Source organism: Heterocephalus glaber, unplaced genomic scaffold (assembly GCF_053883595.1).
Source record: "Heterocephalus glaber isolate CG9 unplaced genomic scaffold, H.glaber_assembly_v1.0 deba00001531, whole genome shotgun sequence".
Lineage (NCBI taxonomy): Eukaryota > Metazoa > Chordata > Mammalia > Rodentia > Bathyergidae > Heterocephalus > Heterocephalus glaber.
In genome coordinates, this window is record NW_028258329.1 from 18263359 (window position 1) to 18282911 (window position 19553).

Below are 19553 nucleotides of genomic sequence, written 5' to 3' on the forward strand. Positions count from 1 at the left end.
AAAGCTTTTTCCCGCTTTTCAAACTAACTCTGTTCCAAATCACATGAGCAGTAATCTCTTGTTTCTGACCACCTTTGCTAATGTGATTAGAAATGGTTGCGAAGAGATCTTTCTTGCACAGAAGAATCACCCAAGTGGATAATGATGCATTCTTAGAACCCTCGGTGCTGCCTTGAAAAGATAAATTCATTAAGGAAGGTCCTTCAAGACTCTCGTGAGTGTGAGTGTCAGGCATGGGCCAGGCTTTATGTGTGTCACTTCACTTGACCCTTACTTCCTTGTGAATTGGGATTAGCGTCCCCACTTCATAGGCTTAGGGACATGCAGTGCCTTGCTTTGAGTCATGTTAAGCAGCAGAGCCAGCATTCAAACTATGTGTTTCTTACCCCAACTCAGAAGCACCTTGATTATAGTGTTTGTTTCCTATTCAGGATACTGAGTGGGTGACACAGGTGTCGAACCCCAAGCAATCTCATCATTTATTTGAGAGTCCCTGCTCTTCTTTCTAAGGAAACAGGAAGTAGCTCCCCGACAAGTACTTTTTTGTTTGTTTAGTTTTTTTGTTTTGTTTTGTTTTTGTTTTTATTTTTTTTGGTACCAGGGATCAAACTCAGGTCCTTGCGCTTTCAAGCCAGGTGGCGTAACCACTGAACTAAATCCCCAGCCTTATTTGTTTTTGTTTTTTGAGACAGGGTCTCACTATGCAGTTCAGGCTGGTCTTGAACTCACTATTTAATCCAGGCTGGCCTCAAACTTGCAACAGTTCTCCTGCCTCAGCCTCCCCAGTGTATGCCATCATGCCCAGCTTCAGTACATTTTAGATTGAAGGCAAGAGCATTCAAGTGCCTCTAGGAGCCACAGAAATTGTCCTGATGGGTTTGGTCTCTGACCTTTCGTTGCTCTTGTATCCTCCAGATGTTCACAGGGCCAGCGCCTATAATGAAAAGACAGATATGAGTTCAAGCTCCAGCCTCAGGAGGAAGAACAGCTCAGCAACAGCCCAGTATTGGTGTTCAGAGCAAACTGTAGCTGGATCAGATCCATCAGCCAAGGAACAAGCAGGGAGGGGTGCACAGCCATGATCAATCTAAACTTATTCACTGGGTTTATCCAAGTATTCACCAGGAGGCTGAGGCAGGAGGACTGTGGTGAGTTTGAAGCCAGCCTGGGCTGCATAGTGAGTTCAAGCCAGCCTAAAACTACATAGCAAGACCCTGTCTCAAAAAACAAACAAATTTATCAACGGCAAGCTTTTCATGGATAGGGACCAGATCTCAGTCTCCAAGGATTATATTACTGCTTGTTAGCCTCCTGCCTTCAATACATTACTTAGAGAGATCTGCTCAGGAAAGGCCTGCAGAGCACAAAACAAGAGCCTGTGCTTTGGGGATCAGTGGATGGGGACCAAGTACCTGGAGGAGAGAGCTGAGGAAGGCTGCTGGGAAAATTGACAGTAAGATAAAATCAGCTGGCATAGAGCCCGGAAAGTACCAGAAAATGATAGCGATTAGCATCATTATTAGTTCTTTACTCTAACTTTGTGTTTTCTTCGAGCCAAGCCAACTTGGAGGAGAAAAAGCATTGGTTTACGTGACCAGTTAAATGACTTTGCCTCCACCTTGGCTTCACAGTTGACCTCATGTGAACTGTTGAACTTCTGCAAAAACCAATTGGAGACAGTTTTGTTAAACAGAAAATTCTTTGGGTTTTGTTTTTTGAGCTTGGCCTGGGTTATGGCTCTGTTGAGTGGTGAGCAGGCCCTGTAGTTATTTTGAAGGATGCAGTAGTCGTTTTCCAGCCCCATGACTTTCAGGATGGGCCTCCCAGCCAGATCCCATTGGGCCACACACTTCTAGCTCAGAGTTTCTGGCTTCATATTCAGAGTCAGCTCTCTCTCTCTTTGTCCTGTCTTTTTTTGTTTTGTGGTGCTAGAGATTGAACCCAGGGCCTCATTCATACTAGGCAAGTGCTGTACCACTGAGCTACATTCCCAGCCCTTGCGTTAATTCTTTAAGATTAGTACTAGCAAAGTTCTGGTCAAGATGAAAATGTCTGTGAGGATGACTAGTAGCACCCACGAGGGTGGAATTTATCAAACTGTCTTTTAAATTTCTTATTGAAAGAGGGTACTGTGCTGGATCAACCCAAGTGTCCATCCCTATCATGTGAATGAGATCAATCAGTAACACTTGGAAAAGAAGGAAGATGGAGAAGTTCTGAAGATGTTTTTGACTTGCATTTATTATAAAGAGCCTAATCTTTTGTTGGAAGGCTGCGGCAGTAGACGTGTTGACTTACTCTTTATGACTTAATTGATTTTCTGACTCAGGCAGTATTGGGAATGTGAGTGCTTTTGTTGGAGATACTGTAGCAGGCCAGTGAATGCAGGAGCATTCTTCACCTTCTGTCTGTCTTTGGCTAAGTGCCTTGTACCCCAGCAGCTCAGTGTTGCTGTTCACAGAAATTGTAGCTGGATCAAATCCAGCAGTCACAGGATGAGCTGAAAGCCAGAATTTCCCAACTAGTAATTATTGTGGCCTCTGTATCACATCTTTATATCTTGAAGTCTTATGACCAGGAAATTAAAAGACAGGTAATAAAGGGTCTTATGAGTTTAATCTTGATTCAAAGAGAGAAAATAATCTAGGATTTTTTACAAGTCTCTTCCATACCAGTAAAAGGCATAAAAATAACCTGGCTTTGGCTGAGTCCCTTAGGACCTCTAACCTCCAAAGAACTTAGCACCCTTCTTTGACAAAACACCAATCTGAGGCATTTTGGCATTGAAAACGGGTTCAAACAATTTAAACTGATTTTTCCCGTAAGTTTGAATAGTGTGAAATAGGTTCTTATCTCTAAACTCTTGACTTTCTGACTTTGGACATGAAGCAGAGGAAGTACTTGAAATCACAATATCTATTTTGTTGCTGGGAGGAGGAGCTCTTTAAGGTCCAATCCACTAACACTGGAGGTTTTTGTCTTGTAAAGTACCTTTTGGAATCTCAAGGTAAGACCACATAACACGGCCTAGTTTAGAGATCAGTGCTTTAGTCTTGCAAAGGACAGAGGACCTCTATGGGGTGACTGTGGGATTTAGCGCCCCACCCAGGACATTTTGAGAGTACAAAGGGACGAAACAGCACATCAGAACAGCAGACCAACTCCAGGACCACCACAGACTAACAAGGATGTGTGGCCACCCACTCTGCACTACGCTGTAGAGACCACCCGTGATCCAAAACATCTCTCCATTAGGAGTTGCAGAGATGTTTCCAGATCAACAGTTATGAATTGTGTTGCCTCTGCATTAAATGGACAGTTCTTATAATGGCAGAAGACACAGTGGGAAGGGAGGAAGGAGAGAAGAGTGAAGGAAGAGAGAATTTGAAAGTGAAGGTGGTGAATTTGCAAGAGATCAGGTATCTTTGAGTAAAACACTTGGCAAGACTCTGCTGAGAGTCAGGCCGGGCACCTCAGGGAATGTGGTGGGAGTCTTAGCTAGAGCAGGATGTGGAAGACCAGAGGTTCTGAGCTTTCAGGATGAGCTCCTAATGCTTGCCTTCATCTATCAGAGGGCATTTTACACCCAAGGAAACAATGTTAAAATTACTCATTTTGCTTCAGATACAAGGACAAGGGGAGCTGATGTATTGGGCAAAGGCACCCTCCCTTGATTTCTATAGCTGTTTTCTTCCTGAGTGACTCAGCTTAGCAGGAGCTTCCCCTCGGCTTTTAAGAACTGACTCACTGATTTTTACTGTGAAGTTATAGGGGCTGCTGGACACACACACACCCCACCACCCACCTGTCAGTGAGCCATGCTATTAGCCTGAACATATTTTCTCTTGGATTAAACGTAGTGGGTACTTGTTTCCTGCCCTCTGCCCAGTCACACTGGCCAGTACTGTGTGCTTTCATTCCTCATGATTCACACTTCCTTCTTAATCACCTTAACATTTTGTGCCACACCCACCAAGTGCCAGGGCCAGGCCTGGAACGGAGAATCCAGAGATGACTCAAAGTTTCCATGCACAAGGAGCATCAAGTCTCTGAGCCCTGTATTTTAGTGTACTTACTCATGCTAATGTCATTGGGAAAATGGCTTTTCAAATAATAGCTTTCTGCAGGTCTTTCCTTTGTCTTTCTTTGGAGGCAAGGGCTTGAAGAAAAAGGCAGGGGGTCTTTTGTGATCTCAGCAGGTTGATTTCCAAGACAGCCCTGTCCTCATCTTGCCAAGGTCAGGCTAGCGTCTCAGATTTCATCCTGTCTTTGAAAAGCTATAGTAAGATTAGATATCTAATCTTGTTATCGGTGCTAATCCCAGAAGGATTAAATACATAGAACCTCATTAAAATCCCCTAGTATTAAAAAACAGATTACTGTAGTGTTTAGTTGAACGAGTTGGGGCCAAAATCACAGTGTGTTGGTCACTGACCTCAGGTGGTGGTCCCAGGAGACCCAGCGCCATTTTGGAGCTGGGCAGACACACCTGTCCTTGCCCTTCCCTTACCTGGGGACAGGTGGCAACTCTTCACAGAGAGCCCAACAGTTTGTCCAGCATTAGGCAGGGCTGGCCTTTTTTCCAGATCAGATGTGTTTAGATTTAATTAAGAGGAGGCTCCCAAAGTGCCTCCACACAATTAGCTGTAATTGCTCCTCAGTGGTGTAGCAAATCTGAGTTTTGTAACTGCCCGGGTGACATCTAAACATCTGCTCCAGGTCTCAAGTAATTAGTCTCTAACCTGAGTAAAGATAGATGGACAGGTCTAACAGGAATCAGCTAGGGAGAAAGTGAGACTTTTAATAGTTAAACAGAAAACCCCCAAAGTACTGTTAATTATGTAGGTTTGTGATACAAGGCAAAGGACTTGGGTTTCCCGGTTACACATGAATCCAAAGTCCAGCACTCTTACTGGTTCACTTGAAAGGAATGCCAAGTGGCTTCCTGCCTTTCAGTCTGCTTCCTTGCCTGTGTCGAAGTTCCTAGCAGAGAGCCTGCAACACAGCGCATTTATTCTTTTAGGTGATGGGGCTGAGTGTCCACTGAGCAGCTGGCCTCCCAGGTCCACCAGGGAGCAAGACCAAGAACATCTTCACCTCATGGAGTTTATAATCTAATAGAAGCTCACTTGATGTTAGAGCAAAACATAAGATGATGAATAATTAGCCAAGGGATGGTGACATTACGCAGAAACCCAAGGAAAGGATGGCGAAGTAGAGATTTAAATTTTTTTGTTATTCTTTTTCTGGGGGCAGGGGGCTAGGTTTTTTAAATGGCTGGATTTTTATTGAAGATTTTTTTTTTGAAAATTGAAAAATTTTATTTCTATGAAAATTAAAGATTTTTATTTGAAAAACATTCAAATTGCCCCAAGGTACAATGAATGAAACAAAGTGTCTTTCCCCACTAGACCTATCCTCAGAAAGGCAATGTCTGCCAGTTTTTCAGCAAATCCTGTCGGTATGTGCACACATACCTTCCAGCCCAACCCTTTCCAACCCAAGCACACACATGAGATGGTGCCAATGCCACTCCCCACGGTCCCATCCCACGGCTTCACCCTCAGTAAGATGCCTCAGTTGCTCCATGTCAGCAGATAGGACTACAGTACCTCCTCATTTAACTCATCCTGGTTACATAGAAATGTGGGTGCTTTCCAAACTGCACTGCAGGGAACATTCTTGTCCATATATCTTTGTACACATGTACAAATATATCACAGTATAAAGTCACACAGTAGAATTGCTGGGCCAAAGGATTTTATTTAAAAATCAGTATATGTTAATATATATATTGCCCTCCAAGGCCTATACCAGTGTGCGCCCTCAGCAGTGAACGGATGTGTACCCACAACCTCTCCCATCCTGGGTATTGGCCAACTCGGTGATCCTTTCTAACATGGATAGTGAAAATTGATTTCTAATGGTCATTTCAATTTTATTTTTTCTTTTCTTTCTTTCTCCCCTCCTTTCCTTCCTTTTTTCCTTTCCCCTTTGTCTTTTTTTTGGCATGCTGTGGATTGAACCCAGGGCCTTATGCATGCTAGGCAAGCACTCTCTCACTGAGCTACATCCCCAGGCATTTATTTATTTTTTTTATTTGCTTATATCTTCTTGAGATAGGGTCTCACCACTCTGTCTTCCAACTTGGCAGTCCTCCTGCCTCAGCCTCCCAAGTAACTGGGATTATAGGCATGTGCCACGGCACCCATCTGAATTTTCTTAGAATGAACACCATGAGGCATTTTTTAAAAATTCCTCTTTAAAAAAAACAAAAGAAGCAGAAAATTGAGGATTTCATCCACCTTTCCCATCAACTAGGACAATGGTTCTCAAACCATGGTCCTTGGACCAACAGTATCGGCATCACCTGAGGACATGTTAGAAACATGAATTCTGAACCCACCCAGACCCATTGAATCAGAGGCTCTGGGGCCCTGCTAGTTTTGTTTGGTACCCCCCTCCAGAGCTCCTGATTGGGTAAGTCTGGAGCAGGGCCGAGGATACTCAGTTTGAACAGTTGTCAGGAAAACCTGATGCTGTTGAGAGCTATTCGGGGGACCACACTTGGAGGACCACTGTGCCAGAGCATCGTTCTTAGAGTGAAATTTCACTCCACGCAGCTTTTCCGATTCACTGTTTTCGAGAAATATTACCAGAAAGGAGTTGTAGAGATTTAAAGTTTGTTTTGTTTTGTGTTTGATAGGTGCCTGGTTATGTTGCACAGGGACTAGGCCCCTTGCAGAAACCTTGCTTTGAGGGCCAGGGGTGTAGCTCAGTGATGCTGCCCCTGAAAGAAACTTTGCTTTGAGGAAATGTTCAAAAAGGCTCCACCAGCTAGCAACTCTGGGTCAGAAGCTTCCAGAAGGCTGAGCAGTGCCCCCATCTGCGAAGGCTGCTTACTGCAAGTAGAAAGGGCAGGGAGTCTGGAGATGGTCCTGAGATGGAAGAGACAGGGCCTCAGAAAATGCCTAGTCCTGCTGCTCTGAGCTGGTAAGACCTTGTTCTGTAGATCAGAGGTTCTCAGTCCAATTTCATATTGGAATCTCCTGGGGATCCCCTAGAAGAACCCACACCCTGGTCCCATTCTGATTTCCGTAGCCTGGGAAGGGTCAGGCATGAGTGGTTATTGCTGTACAAGATCCCCAGGTTGAAGAACATCTCTTAGGGAAAAATCCAGAAACTTAGGTTGGCATTTTCAAGTATTAAGCTACAAGTCTTTGTTTAAGTGATGTTTTAAATCATAGTAAAATACATATAAACATAAAATTTACCATCTTAACCATTTATGAGTGTGCAGTTCAGTAGTATTAAACACACTGACACTGTTGTGCAACCAGTCTCCCAAACTCTTCATCTTACAAAACTGAAACTCTGTACCTACTACACAACAACTAACTTCCCCAGCAACCACCATTTTACTTTCTATTTCTGAATTTGACATACACGGGTAGAATTGTACAGTCTTCATCTTTTTATTACTGGTATATTTTACTTATCATAATGTCCTCAAGGCTCAGCCATGTTGTAGCATATATCAGAATTTCCTTCCTTCCTAAAGCTAAGTGCTATTCCTTTGTGTGACTCTGCCACATTTTGTTTATCCATTCATCTATTGATAGACAAGTGGGTTGCTTCTGCTTTTTGGCTGTTATGAATAATGCTGCTGTGAATATAGATTTACATAAATGATATTTTTAAAGAAAAAAAGAAACATTTCCTATGTTCTAGACTTTGATCTAAGTCATTTATATGTTCACCTTAGTCAGTTCTCCAAACAACTCTGTGATATTTACTGTTATTACCTCCATTTGACAAATGAGGAAACAGATCCAGAGAGTAATTTGGCAATCTGCCCAAGGTAACAATATTTGCCAAAGTTCCGTCAGGATAAAAAGTCATCTGGGGTATTTGTTGAAAGCACCTATTCCCGGGCCCCATCCTGTTTCTGTGTAGATTGTCCTTACCCTGGGGGTTACTTGTCATCAGAGGGAGATTGGGAGCATGGGGACCACGCAGAGTCCCTTCACTGAGCCATGAGGCCGGGCTGCTCCTTGAAGACCCCGTATTTAGGATTCCTTATGACCTGAGGGAGGTGAACAGACTCTTTAATGGCATTTCTGACTCTTCATTTGTTGTGGGACTGAGCATCTGTGATAGATACCTGTTGAGTGCATTTGGAGCCCCCTCCTTTTACATCACAGCTCCCACCTGAAACCCAGTATTGACTGGAACTACATATTCCTCCCATTGCTGCCTTTTTAGAAAGAGGAACTGGGATGAATCTGACCTACATAGAGATAAAAGACTGGCCTTTCATTTGTACAGTTAAGGGGGCAGGGTTCCCTCTGGGCCAGCTTTTTGTTCCTTCAGCAGCCTGGCCCCAGGACCCTTGAGAGGCCAGAACGCACTTGATCCCTCATCTTTATGGAAGGCCTACCCACTGCCCAGCCTCTGTGGCACCCAGGAGGGGTGGGAGAGGTGGTCCTCTAGGATCTCTCTGCAGAGAGACCATGCTTCCATCTCAGATGGTGCCTGGCCCTTACCGTGTTGGGAGGGAGCAGCTTTTGGCTACTGGTTTTCTTCATCTTACACATCCTTTGCCACCTTCCAAGTCCCAGGAGCTCCCAGGGCTTTCAGCTTGTGATCAGGAATCAAAGTATAGGAGTTATTGTCTGGGAAGAAGCATAAGGAGCCTCTGGAGGCGTTAAGAGTATTCGTCTTGGTCTAGACAGTGGTACCCTAGTGTAAAATGTAAAAATTCACTGATAGCACATTTTTCTGTGTATACACATGCCTCCTTAAAAATAAAAATACCTGGACATGGTGGCACATACCTGTATTCTCAGTACTCAGGAGACTGAGGCAGGAGGATCACCAAGAGTTCGAGGCCAGCCTGGTCCACATAGTGAGTTCCAGGCCAATGTGAACTACATAGCTAGACCCTGTCTCAAAAAACATAAATACATAGAATAAGGCAGTGTTTTAAGAGTAGGAAAAATTTATTGAGAGAAAGATAACTTCTATCTAAAAGAAACAGAAAGGGGGATAGGGTTGCCCTGAGTAAGGCAGTTTTTGTTTTTGTTTTTGTTTTTGTTTGAGTAAGGTACTTTTATATGTATTGATACATAACGCTTTCCAAGACATATTTTACAAGGATGAAGCAAGATACTAAACAATGTATGTGCTATCTCTGGCATTAAAAAAAGAGTATAAAAAACATGTTCTTTTCCACATCTTTTATGTCATTTGAATTTTGTACCATGCACATGGGTTACCTACTCAAAAACGTGTTTAATGCAGATTCCGGGGCCTGGCCCACAGCTCATGGAATCGGCGTCACTGGGGGTGAGGGCCAGCAGTGCCATCTCTCGCACCCTGTCCTGCTGAGTCCCTGCACTGAACTCCTGCTTGCTGCACTGAACTCATGCTGGCCTAGCTTGGGCTGAGTCCCACTACGAAAGGAACACAGCTGTCTAGTGCCCCCAAGGGCTTGCTGGCTAGGGAGGGAGCTGTTCCAGTCTGTAGGGATGTCAAGACTACTGAGCTGGTGTCCAGGTCCCGACTCACATTTCCATGGAAAGTCCATGCTCTTCTCACATGAACCAGTCTGCTTTGTACGCCCCTCTGGCACCATCCCTAACCTTTCCCATTAGATTTTACTCCTAAGTTAGCTCCCTGGCCTCTGGGGTTGTACCTGAAAGGATGTGATGAATGCCTTCACATGGCCGTTGGCCTCCTCCTCTGAGCAAAGCTGCTCGGACTGCACGGTTCCAACAGCTGTCCTGGGACACAAGCTGAGATAATCTCTCCTGGACTAACCAGGCCCAGGCACCCTCTCTGTTCAGAGCGCTCTTCCGAATATTTCTGAAAGGATCTACTCCTGGGGCACCCCATTCCTACGTCACCAAGAACATTGTACCCTAAGCCTGCAGAGTATCTTGGCCATCCCTCTGGGCTGAAGTTTGTCTTCCCTTCCATCCTCGACATTGACAAGACAATCCTGTAAATAACATCCACTTAGTACTTTTCTTGATGCCATGAATCATTCCACACATGGGTGTAGCATCCCTGTTTGTAGCCCGAGATGCTAATCACGAAGGGGTTTGCTCTTGGTTTTATTTTTATCTGTGAACGTATGTGCTCATGCACACCCTGAATATATGATTTGATGCCCATGAGCATCTAAACAGGTTTCTCCTGATCCACCTTTAAAGGAGCATTGTACATTTATTTAATACATGATATCTCCTTTCATGGGCACTATGATGCCCTGTGTTCTCTAATACTAGGTGGCATCTGGGAACTTCTCTCCAGGCAGTCAGAGGGCAGTGTCTGTCTGTCTCTATCTCTTTGACTCTCTCAACACAGATACACACATACTCATATGTATATTTTCTCTCCTTTAATATATTGGCACCCATTTACTAGCTCTCTAGCATATATTTTCTCCAATATTTGTCACCCTAAAGTGACTGAGTGACGTCACCCTTTTGCCCACAGGCTGCACATGGGAATTCGGAGCCATGGTGAACTACATTAAGAAGACGTACCCTCTGACCCAGCTGGTCGTCGTGGGCTTCAGCCTGGGGGGTAACATCGTGTGCAAGTACTTGGGGGAGACCCAAGCAAACCAGGAAAAGGTCCTGTGCTGTGTCAGTGTGTGCCAGGGGTACAGCGCGCTGAGGTGAGTCGTCTCCGCCACTTGCTGGCACTGCTTTTTTCCATCGGGTCCTTCAGTTACTGTGCTTTTTATTAAGATGCCCCAACACACCAGACATGGGACTAGGTGACACCATGGCAGACAGAGCCCAAGTTTCTGAGTCTTAGATCCACCTAGTGTTGCTTTTGCTTCATACACTGACGTTATGCTGTCAGCCTGGGCTGTGTAGCTGTAGTTTAGAACCAGGTCTGTAATTGGATCCACCAAAGCCCCCTTAATAGGTGCTGCTTCCCTAAGGAATCTCTGTGAGGTGACTTAATCTGTCTGTGCTTCAGGAGTATGGCAGGACCATGGCTGATGAGAGAACTCGGGACTGGCAATCCAGGGTCTGAGCGCTGGGCCTTATGACCCAGTCCCCCTCGAGTCTTGGAGGCCTCTGAAGGGGTCTGTGGAAGTCATTTAATCAGCATCTTTACCTTCAAGGGCTCGTCTCTCTTAGGCATCCCAGACACCTTCACAGAGGAGCTGACCTCCTGGGGAAAGGTTTCTGTGCCCCTTGTTCCCTTGCCACCAGACCCCTGTAGGACAACTCTCGGTGGGGCATGGTTTCTGCTCTGGCTCCCCTGTCACTGCTGTCCCAGATCTTGAGTCACCACACTACACACACACACCTTTCCAGACTCTTCAGATAATCACAGTTTTTCCTGTATGCACTCTTCACAATAATGCCTTCTGTATTACAGATGAGTATGACCAATTCTTAGAGATCTCATGAAGAAATCCAAAATTTCACAAGTAAAACAAACCCCTTATGATCCAGTCTAAGGCTAAAGAGACTATATAATTAATAAGACTATGGCCTGGGGATTTAGCTCAGTGGCACCACACCTGCCTTGCAACCGCAAGGTCCTAAGTTCAATCCCTAGTACTGAGAAGAAAAAATACATAAATAAGACTTGTATCCATGCCTCAGTTAAGCCTATTGTTATTTTCTGATGGATAGAGGCTATCTCTAGTACTTCTAAAGATATATAGTGATGATTGGCCAGGGATTTAGCTCAGTGGTTCCACCGCCTGCCTTGAAAGCTAAGGACCCGAGTTCGATCCCCGGTACCAAAAAAAAAAAAAGATATATAGTGATGGCATTTGAAGCCAACACAACCAAAAGGCAAATGTGGGTCCAGAAATCAGCCTCTGCCTATGAGGCTTAAAACTAGCCTAAAAGGAAGATCTAAATGTATCCAAAGTACACATGAGAAATACCCTGGATGAAACTTTTCCTCACTCTAGGGCCAAGGATTGGGTTTCAGTTTTCCTGATCTCCAATATGGCACAATAATAAAAAGTCCCTACCACTAGCACTATTTATGTGGCCCAAATGAGTTAATTTATATGAAGTACCTAAAACAGTGCCTGGCACCTAGAACGTAACTGTTAATTATTATCTTTGTCATTATTATTATTTACTATGAAATGAAGGAAGTGAGTAGATCGGTGCATTGCAACAACCATTCTTGTAAACTGTTAACTGCCTCATTTTGTTAAGAGTCACTTGGGGACTCTTATTAGAAATAAGTACAGTTTTGGAGGCTGTACCTCTGGAGAGTCTAATTCATGTGGTCTGAGGCCTGAGACCTAAGAATCTGCCTTCTGCACACCTTTCACAGGTGGCTTCCGATGTTCACCCATCTTTAACAGTCACTGGGCTGGGTACCTCAGCAGTCTCTCCTGCTGCAGTGTTCCAGGACTAGGTTAGCCCTGGTTCTCCTGTTGGGAACCTTCCCGTGGTCACTATGGGGAGCCAGCTGAAAGGACATGGCTTGACTAGAAATACTCAACTGCCAATTCATGGCCATATGGAACCCAATAACCAAAGTCCTATTCTGCCCAACCACTAGGGTAAGAAAGTGGTGAGCAAGGGGCCAGCCTCCTGAAGCCCCTGGAAAACACAGCTTGGAGGAGCCAGAAACATGGCATCTGCTCTCGCCTGACAGCTGGTCCAATTTTCAGCAATCTGTCACCTATAAAATGGGAATCAACGGATTCCCTTCCTAAATCAACTGCTGTGAACTCACTATGAATGTTGACTCTGTTCAGAGAGCCCTGGATTTGATAAATAGGAGGATGTAGGATGTTTGTTTTCCTTCTTTTTTTGCCCCCAATGCACAAAATCTTAAAATGACAACAGCTTCATTTCATTTTGCTCCAGTAGCGCCATCTGCTGTTGGCAAGAGTATATGATCAGCACAGTTAAACTAAGGTATTCTAAGGGAGAGAAGAACTGAAATTGAAACCTGAGTTGCTGTGTATTTTGGACATGTGGTTCACATAGCCCATTCCCCGAGGCCTCAAAGAGCTTCATATATGTAACTAGCTCTTGTCCATCAACCCTGTGCGATAAGGAGGAGAAGAGGCAATTGTATTCTCTAGAGCACAGAGAATTAACCTTTGGGCTAAGATCACATGGGCACTTGTGGCAGGTGAGAGACACCATGTGCCATGTGCACTGATGCTGCCCTGGCCTCGGGTCCCCTCAGCCTGTTAACCGGATGCTGAATGAATTTAAACTAGAACTGTATCATTTTTTTCTTCCGGCCAACACCTGGGGACCATGAGCCATTTTAGCACTAGGGTGATGGCGGCCCAGCTGTGTCCGAAAAGCCTGGGACCTCTTACTGCTGGTAAATCCCTCCTAGCTGAGTCTGGAGACCACCCCTCAGAGACCCACCCTCTGGCCTCTCACCCCTTCACTCGCTTTCCCTCAAGAGCCCACTGAAGGCTCCTGAGAAGCTGCCATCTGCTTACTCTAGTTAGCAAAGTCTGGCTGCTGCCTCGCCAGCTCACCTGTACTAGGCCCTGAGAGGTGGGAGGTGGGGGACACAAGTACCCTGCCATGGCACAGTGTCTGCAGACTTCAATGTGTTCCCTCAGCAGGAATAGCTGCCAGCCTGGGAATGTTAGGCCAGATGCACCCTAACTCTCTGGTTTAATTGATTAGTTGAAACTTTATTATGAAGAACCCCACTTAATTATAAATTCATCCACTGTGAGTAGTGACCAGATAAGGGTGGAGAGGGAGGTACAGTGAGCCCAGGCTAACCACAGACTTATCCAGTCCCTGATTCATACCACTAGATGTCCTCCTAGGTACTGGGCATAGCCCTGAGCAAAGCACATGAGCTCCCTGCCCGCACGAAGCTTACAGAGAGGGAAGGGAAGCATTGTTGGTCTGGTTTCGGATAAAATCAATGCATCTTTCCCAAGGAGGCCTCAAAAATCTTACATTACAGAATTGGGAATACAATAATTATACAATTAAAAGCATTTTGTTGATAAATAAGGGAGACTGTGCCTGAGGCCCTCACAGCACCTAATGACAATAGAATGATTTCATAAAGCCTCAAACCGACATACCAGTTAGCAATAGATGGCCCACTATGTGGGCAGATGCCAAAGAAGTCTTCAGTCACGGGGGAGGCCAGTGGGAGGATGGTAGCACGGTGCCCAGACCAGCCAGCAGCCCCTTACTGGACCTCCCCAAACACAGGAACGCTCCTGGCTGGGTACATCTGTGTCCCCTCTGTGTCCCAGTGTCTTCATCAGGGCCTCCCACCACAGGCAAGAGCCAGGGGCCACTTCTCTGCCAAACTTTGTACACGTTCCCTCTTTCGCTTTTACTGGGCAAACTCCACACTGTGGATGAGTGTGTGACAAGAGCAGTGTTATCATTCATAAAGTCCCTTGGTATATGGCGCCTTCCTCAAATGTGCGTTTGTAGCTGAATATCTGTAAAGCAGCTTGGAATAATCAGTAATTTGGTATCAGAGCCAAAAAACAGGGAAATGGCTGAGTTTAAGTAAAACTCTGTGGGCAGAACCCCAGCTGAAGAAAGAGCTTAGCTTTTCCACCATCAGGTTGTAAAGCCGACCAGATGCTTTCTTTGCCCTTGGTGCCCTGTGAGTTTTGTTTATTTTGTTGATTGTTTCAAATCAGAAGAATCAAAGGCTGTGTACATACCCTTTGATTTTAATCCATTCCTGTAAAAGACATTCAAAGGGAAAATATTCTAAGGAAGAAAGAAGGTTGGTGGGTGGCCATGCCTACCCTAGTCTGAGCCCGATCTCCGAGCCCCATCCTGCCATTCCAGTGGAGCTAACAAGGCCCAGCTGGGCTTGGCTGGTTCCCTAGTAGGGTGATTTTCTCCTGCTCACACTCTCAAGCTGAACCAGCGGGTCACAGCAACCTCTGCAGTAGCCTCTGTCCCAAAAGGCAACTTGTGGCTGGCCCAGAGCCTGAGTCTCTTGGGCCCAGAGGCTCCACCATCCCTTCTCAGAGCCACAAGCCCTATCCCGTGGCAGTCTCCTGCCAAGGACTCCCCATGTGTCTCTCTGTGCACCCCCATCCCTGGGGCCTGGCCTAGTCTTGATTTTTGCCAGCACCAAGTTAGAGGTAATCTATGCATGCAGGATATGGAGGAAGTTGTGATGCACCAAGGTGGGGGAAGTCATGGAGCTTTTTTGTTTGGTGGGCTCAAATCCAGACCTCCACAAATGCTAGGCAGGCACACTACCATTGAGCTACATCCTCAGCCCCCTTTTTATTTTTTGAGACAGGGTCTCACTAAATTGCCCAAGCTGGCCTTTGCCACAACCCACATGGCTGAAGGGTTCTCGGAGTGAAAAACAAAGGTGAGAGATTAAGAAAGGCAGACAAAAAGATTTAATAAGTTATAGGTGGGGCTGAGTGGGGCTCTAACTCATGGGAGGAAAAAACCACCAAGCAAATGGCCACATGTTTTTTTGTTTGTTTTTTTGTTTGTAATGGGGATAGAACTCAGGACCTTGTACTTTCGAGGCAGGCGAAGTGCCACTGAGCTAAATCCCCAGCCCTTGCACATTTATTTATAGTGGTAGAGGTAGGGAAAGTGCAGGGGGAGGTCAAAGGGGCTGGTCTGTAACTGGAGCCAGGAGAGTAGCTAAGGTCTGAAGAACATCATGCTTGGTGTTCTGGCAAATGGTCAGGAAGGAAGACAGTCCTCTTCTTGGCCAGGCCTTGCTCCACCACGCCCTCTTGTTGCCTGTTCTCCTCCTCCGGGCCCTGCCTCTTAGGCCTGGCCATAGTGTTCTACAGCACATCGCTCCCAGCAGGCCTTGAACTTGCTATCCTTCTTCTTCAGCCTCCTGAATAGCTAGGACTACAGACATCCACCACCATACCCAGCTAGGCAGCTTTCATTTTAAAACATCAAAAAAATGCAGAACAGGGGCGGGGATTTAGCTCAGTGGTTCTGCCACCTGCCTCAAAAGCGCAAGGTCGAAAGTTCGATCCCCAGTACCAAAAAAAAGCAAAAAACAAAAAAACAGAACATGACAGATTCTGTATATTAAAATTTAAAGAGGAAAGTAGCTGTTTAAAAATATGATTTAGGGCCGGGGATTTAGCTCAGTGGTTTCGCCACCTGCTGTGCAACCGCAAGGACCCAAGTTCGATCCCCAGTACCAAAAAACAAAAACAAAACAAAACAACAAAAAAAATATGATTTAGCTGGGCATGGTGGCACATCCCTGTAATCCCAGGACTCAGGAGGCTGAGGCAGGAGGATTACCAGCCTGCACTACATAGTAAGTTCAAGGTGAGCCTGAACTGTACAGTGAAACTCTTTCTTAAAAAACCATAAAAACCAAGCATGGTGGTGCACCTCTGTAATCCCAGCATTCAGGAGGCTGAGGCAGGAGGATCACTTCAAGTTCAAGGCCAGTCTGGACTACATAGTTCAGAGCCAGCCTGAACTACAAAGTGAGACCCTGTCTCAAATAAATAAATAAATAAATTGTAGGTAGGAAGAAGTGAGGTGTTATTATTTTATGGCTAAAGAGAGAGTTTCAGGTCTGCAAATTGAAAAATATTTTGGAGACCTGTTGTACAACAATGTGAATGTACCTAACACTATTAAACTGGCTAAGATGATAAGTTTTATATGAAGTATTTTTACCACCATTTTTTAAAAGTCCAACTATACATGGGCAAAGCCCTCCTTCTCCAAGTAAAAGTAGTTCTTTACATTAGTGATGTAACATTCTGGGAGAATACTTAATGGACTTTAATTTCAAGGTTTCATTAGCATATTGTTTTCAGGGTGTCTTTTAATATCACCTAGATCCACATCCCCTACATTCTTCACCGCTCTTAATTCACAATGTCCTTGCCGCCTGTCCACTTTTGGAACGTTAGAGCCATGCTGGCCCATCCCAGCCACATGGAGCTTCTCTTTCCTCATCCTGCGTGTGTTCTCAGACCACAGGAGAGCCGCTGGCTGTATCACCGCAGTTCTCAGCACTCTGAGGTGTACTTCATGGGGGCCCAGAGATTTTCATTCATTTGGGCATCAGGCGTACTTTTTCCCCTGGTTCCTTCTCTTCTAATTTTAATCCCTCATTAGTGCTTAGTCTATTCATTTTGCACATCTGAGGAGTTGGAAGATGGAGCTTTCTCTGAGCAGCACCCAGCATAGCAAGGGTTGGCTCAGCTTTTCTTTGCTCATTTGCTCTGGACATAATTGTAAATGCCTGTTTGTTTGGAGTCCTAGTAATTATAACATTAAAAAAATTTTTTTCAATAGTGAGTATTGAACCCAAGGTCTTTCCACTGAGCTACATCCCTAGCCCTTTTGTTTTGTTTTGTTTTTTATTTTGAGACAAGGTCTCACTAAGTAGCTAAATTCCACATTGTGGGCTTGAACTTGGGATCCTCCTGCCTCAGCCTCTGAGAGTTCTGGGATTACAGACGTGTGCCACCATACCTATCTAAAATTATTTCAACCGGTCAAAACAAATAGCTATGAAATCAGTATGGATAATATTTTTTTTTAAGGGGAATGGGTTTATTTGACTTAAATTCGTAGAGTTTTCAGCCGTCTCCAAGGCAGGGACAACAAACAGGCACGGCAGAGCAGAAACAACATGGCACACACAAGGCAGCAAATGTAACGAGAGAGAATTGCCAGTGTCTCCCTGCCTCTTTTATCTTATTCAGACTATTTAGAGCGGAAAGCACTCACACCCTTAATCCTAGGGCCCTTGAGCCTAGCATTGCACCCTGAATTCCAGATTCACACACTCTAGATCCAACCTATGACCACTTGAGGCTTTGAGGGGACATCCAGCCCCATACCTTAACATTCTCCCTCTGGCCACTCAGAGACTTATGTACATTCCTTTATGTAAAAGGCATTTACCCCATCTCTAAGAGTTGCTGAAGTCCTAAAAGTTTCAGCATTGCAGAAAAGTCTAAGTCCAAAGTCTCCTCTGAGATTGAAGGCAAACTCTTAAGTGTAAGCCCCTGTGCAAATGAAAAGAAAGTCAAACACTTCCAACAGTCAATGGCACAGGATAGACATTTCCATTCCCAAAGGTACAAACAGGAGGATACAAAGGAATGGGACCAAAGTGTAAGTCCAAAATCCAGCAGGCCAAACATTACGTTCCACAGTTCCACTTCTAAAATTTGAGGCAATCCGTGCCAAGTTGTGAACTCCAAAGGGCTTGGGTGGCTCCGCCCCTATGGCATTTCTGTTGGTTGTACCTTCCATGGCTTTTCTCTTGGGCTGGCTCTGCTCCCTCCTTGCAGTTTTCCTCAGAGGATCCATGCTTCTAGCTTCTTCAAACATCTGGGCTCTCCACTGCACCTTTGGCTTCACACACTGCCCTCTCAGAGGCACCCTGCCTGGCCTCCCAGGCCTTCTTCTGAAATCTAGGTGGAAGCCTTCCTGACCCCACAACTCTTGCATTCTGCATGCACCTAAAATTGGTGCCACGTGGATGATGCCAAGGTCTGCTGCCAACTGGAGCAATAGCAGCCAGCCTTCCCTCTCTCTCTTGGCTATAGGGGTCAGAGCCTGGACTGGTGAGCACTCTGAATCCAATTCTGATGAACTTCCCTAGTCCACCATTTTAGAACAACTTCCCTAGGTCACCACCATTCTGGAACATGGTGTTCTGGGGCTTCCTTCTCAAAGCAAAGTCCTTCACTTTTGCAGTTTTGAGGCTGCAAAGGGTGGTGTGCTGCTTTCTGTGATGGCCTCAGGCCATCTTTTCTATTCTCCTATTCCTTCTCAGCAGTCAAGATCTGCTCCACTCAATCTTTGCAGTTCACAGCTTTACTGGAGCTTCCTTTCTGGCCAAACTTAAAACATTTTAAATCATTCTTCTGAGCTTTTTGCTCTGTATTCTCAACATAGATCTGGCTAAAAGCCCCCAACAGTAGCCATGCCACTGCCTCAGTATTCTACTGCCTTGAAATTTCTTCTGCAAGATGAATTAGTCCATCTCAGTCTCAGGCAAAGTCTCTGGACATGAACAAAATGCAGACAAACTCTCTGCCAAGCCATAACACACATTATCTGGAGTCCAACAGCCAATTTAGTCCTTTTTCCCAGCAGAAATCTCCTGATCCTGGTCTTTACTGGATTTCTGGTCTGCTGAGCTCTGACCAGAATCTCCCATACAAAACAGCCTAAGGCCTTCCAGCTCTGCTTCTATAGCCAGTATCTCTGGATCTTTCCTCACTCTTCCCCTTCCCACAAGCCAGTTCCAAAGGCTTTTGACCCACATGGCCAGGTAATGTTACAGCAATGACCCCACTTCTCTGGTACCAAATTTCTGTGTGAGTTACCTTTTTTCTCTCGCTGAGACAAAATCCCCAACACCCAAAGTTAGAAGGAGGGGTGATGTTTGGCTTACAGTCCGTAGAGGTTTCGTTCCATAATCAGCCGAGTCCAAGGCAAGGATGACGAGCAGGCATGGCAGAGCCAAACAACATGGCACTTACGAGGCAGCAAAGGAAACAGAGAGTATGAGTAATATTTTGGTATTACTTACTGTGATTAGGAGTG

At 45.2% G+C, this 19553-nt stretch overlaps 1 protein-coding gene across 3 annotated transcripts in view; it reads left to right on the forward strand.

The window, feature by feature from the left end:
- Abhd2 (abhydrolase domain containing 2, acylglycerol lipase) overlaps nucleotides 1-19553 on the forward strand; it is a 121182-nt gene that overhangs the window by 84688 nt on the left and 16941 nt on the right. For all 3 annotated transcript variants that reach the window (XM_004852754.4, XM_004852752.3, XM_004852753.3), the window contains one exon: nucleotides 10504-10687. In XM_004852754.4, coding sequence (XP_004852811.1) covers nucleotides 10504-10687 — 184 coding nt within the window. The remainder of the gene's footprint in view (nucleotides 1-10503; nucleotides 10688-19553) is intronic.